A 3,690-nucleotide genomic window follows, 5' to 3' on the forward strand; every position below is an offset into this window, starting at 1 on the left:
AGTATAGTTTGTTTGCCAATGATTTCTTCAAGTAGATTGATGCCAACTTATTCCACAGCTCAATGGTTGTCTCTTCATTCGACACTTCTCGTAGAACTTCATCTCCCAAACTCAGTAGGATTATACTATGAGCCTTTGTTTGAATCTCTTGTTGTTTCTTCTTATGTCATCACCCAGCTCAATCAGAGCTTTGCTGTCAATGGCCTTGGCAACCCCTTAATGAACTAGTAAGGCCTTCATTTTAATCCTCCATAGACTAAAGTCATTTGTCCCTATAAACTTATCCACCTCAAACTTTGCTAAAGCCATTTTCTTGAAGTTTCTTGATGTAACACTAGTGTTCTTGAACCACAATCAGACCTGAGCTCTTGATACCAATTGATGTGATCAATCTATCACAAAACAATAACAATAATTAAACATAAAACTTCACAGCTAAAAATGGCATAATCTTAACAAACAACAACAAAGTAATAAAGCTTAGCTTTGCACAGGGATATACGTGGTTCAACTCATTTCTGAGTCTACATCCACGGGAACAGTCTTATAGTCTTTGTACTATCTTTATTGATCAAAGGAGATTACAAAAATGATAGCAGCTACAAATATTTTACAACAAAATCAGAGTTCTTGAGTATCAGGATTGCAAGAACTTAAACTCTTCTTCTCTCTACTTCTTGGAATAGATTTCTTCTTATCTTGACACACCCCTGAAAAATGAAATGTGTATCTATATATATATATATAAGTCAGAGAGAAACAATGAATGATTTTTAACTGCTGTTAATTATATTTACAGATCATCTTAGGTAGGCTGACTTGTCAAGTGTTTGAACCACATCACTATATATCTATATATATATATATATATGGATCAAATTTTTTGGAACTAATAACATACATTTAATAATTATAAATTATAATTTTTGTGACTAATATGTTTAATAGTGACTTTTTAATGACGTCATATATGTATAATACTGTCTTTTTAGTCATAAACTTTATTGTAAGTAAAAGTAAGTTTTTTTTTGTTTTTTTGTAAGGGCTAAATTGTATTAATATATATTGTTACAACGTTATAATATATTGTAAAAATATTGTTACAACGTTATAATATATATTGTTAAATTGTATTAATATATAGTGTCACATATACATTTTGAAGAGTTCGAGCTATAGTTTATGAGCATCAAATATTATTTTCTATATGTATACCTAACCCTTTCCTAAGCTTAGAGAATTATACTACAATTTCAATCTCACCTATATATAGGTTTGTCCCATAGTATATTACACGGGACACAATATTATACTAATTAATTGAAAATCTATAATCATATTTATATCTAAACTAGGGTACTATATATGTAATAATAGTTCTAGTGTTGCAAACATAACATTTACAGTACTACATATGTCACAATTATATTTATATTTTTATATATATGTGCTAGCTGGCTACGTACGTTAATTAATTAGCATGGCAATGCAATAGTAATAGAATCAATCAAATAATAAACCGTATTTTGCAAAAGTTCAAGTACTTTACTCTAAGGATTGTTTCTCTATTTGATTGCAAAACGAGTAGACATGATACAAGTTCTAGTGAATATAATATGTGCGGTACACAAAAATATCTCAATTCATGATAAAGACAATTATTTCATTTGCTATATATTGCCCTAAATGGATGTGATGATTTGTTAGATTTTAAATTAAATTATATTATATGAATATATGTGTACAATCAGCATTTGAAAATTAATTATTAAAAAGAAATCTTTGAAAGAAGATACGAGTTAAGTGTAATGGGCCAAAAGACATCATCGATTCTCTTTGACGTTATGATAAAGCTAGGAATATATGATATATGATATTATTAATTTATTAATAATAATAATAATAATAATAATAATAATAATAATCTCACTCTAAATATTATATAAGTATATCTTTTATATTTATTAGCCGCAAAAACGCAGTTTCCAACCCAGATGTCCAACACAAGAGCTGGCCTACACCCGGACGCTCTACAACAGCGCAGCTATTACTAATCAGCCGCAAACACACCCCCGATCGAGTTCATCACCAGCTGGTTTGCACTCTTAATCTCTTTTGTCATTACCCTTCTTTCTCAGCTCTCTGCAAAAAAAACTGCTTCCTCATCTGAAAATCCCATTCCCCATAAATGGCTTCTCCCGATCACCAGCTGCAATCTCATCATCATCACCATAATCCTCATCAACAACACCAAGAACAACATCTCGCAACCCTAACCTTGACAAATACTACTTATTATATTACTATAATTACTACTACAGACCATGCATTACTCCAAGCAGAACAGTGGTTCAAGTAGTGGAACTACTACTGGCAGTGGTTTTGGCCGGAGCTACCGTGGGGTGAGGCGGCGGAGCAGTGGCAAGTGGGTTTCCGAAATTAGGGAGCCTAGAAAACCTAATAGAATCTGGTTAGGCACATTCCCTACGCCCGAAATGGCTGCGGTTGCTTATGATGTTGCGGCCTTGGCTCTCAAGGGTCAAGATGCCGAGCTCAACTTCCCTAATTCTGCACCTTCCTTGCCTGTTCCAGCCTCCGCTTCCCCGCGTGACATCCAGGCGGCTGCAGCCTCTGCTGCCGCGGCTATTGGGGCGGCAGCGGCTGCGATGGGTGCTGCGGCAGCCAAGGATGGTGGTAATTCGTCCGGAGGGATTAGTTGTGGTAATCAATATCAGGGAGGACAAGATTTTCTACTAGAACAGGAAAGAGGAGTTTATAATCATGAGTATGTTGATGAGGATCTCATCTTTAATATGCCTAATGTTCTAGTGAATATGGCTGAAGGAATGCTTCTCAGTCCTCCTCGCTTGGACATTGCTGGTGATGGAGATCATGACTACTACGTTGGCAATGCCGGGGACCAAAATCTTTGGAAATTTCATTAGTGTCACATTATATATATCATCCTCTCTCTCTCTCTCTATTTATATATATATACATATTTATATAATCAAGACTAAAAGAGAAAAAAACTTTGAGAAATAAATGAAACCATACCCTTAAGATGTGTATGTAATGTAATATAAATTAAGGGAGTGTAACGAAACCTAGGTTAATCCATGACACAACCCATAATAAGTGCGAACTAGTACTGTATGAGTGGATTGTCATCTTTTGTTTTCTTGCTTTTTTTTCATTATCTTTTTGTGGCTTTGTTTCTTTTGTTTTTAATCATATGTACATAGTACTTTGTATATTTGAAACTGCTCGATCGTGTTATATCAACCTTTTTATCTTAATATTGCCTGTCTTAATTTCCAGTCCTCTAACATTTATATGCTCATTAATATTCTCAGAATCTGGCGAAGATAGGAAACCTTATCCTAAAGTCTGTCTGAGTGTCTTTGCAAATTTCTTACATACATTTATATGTATATAATATATTCTTGTTTAATTAGGGTTGAAATACGTATATATGAGACAAAACACACATATTCTTTCTCTTTAACCTCTAACCTCCTACATTAAAATAATCAGATTCATAAATTGGATAACTGGTAGTATTACGTACTATTATTGATTAATTTTCCGGCAAGCTCAGTCCTCGATGTTTAAATTAGGTTGTCTAGGTTTAATTAGTTTACTTTTACCTTTGGGTTGGTGAAGAAAAGAAAGCAAGTTGGGAGGCTT

The 3,690-nt window shown here is 33.7% G+C and overlaps 1 protein-coding gene across 1 annotated transcript; it reads left to right on the forward strand.

The window, feature by feature from the left end:
* The first annotated feature begins 2,010 nt into the window (after positions 1–2,010).
* LOC133829438 (ethylene-responsive transcription factor ERF024) lies at positions 2,011–3,480 on the forward strand. Its single transcript, XM_062259173.1, has one exon. It carries the CDS (start codon positions 2,325–2,327, stop codon positions 2,943–2,945), a length of 621 nt encoding a protein of 206 aa, XP_062115157.1. The 5' UTR covers positions 2,011–2,324; the 3' UTR covers positions 2,946–3,480.
* The last annotated feature ends 210 nt before the right edge of the window (positions 3,481–3,690 follow it).

This window comes from Humulus lupulus, chromosome 4 (genome assembly GCF_963169125.1).
Source record: "Humulus lupulus chromosome 4, drHumLupu1.1, whole genome shotgun sequence".
Lineage (NCBI taxonomy): Eukaryota > Viridiplantae > Streptophyta > Magnoliopsida > Rosales > Cannabaceae > Humulus > Humulus lupulus.

Excerpts from the sequence above, each read along its gene's own strand:
- LOC133829438 (XM_062259173.1), top strand. The coding sequence starts at position 2,325 with ATGCATTACTCCAAGCAGAACAGTGGTTCAAGTAGTGGAACTACTACT.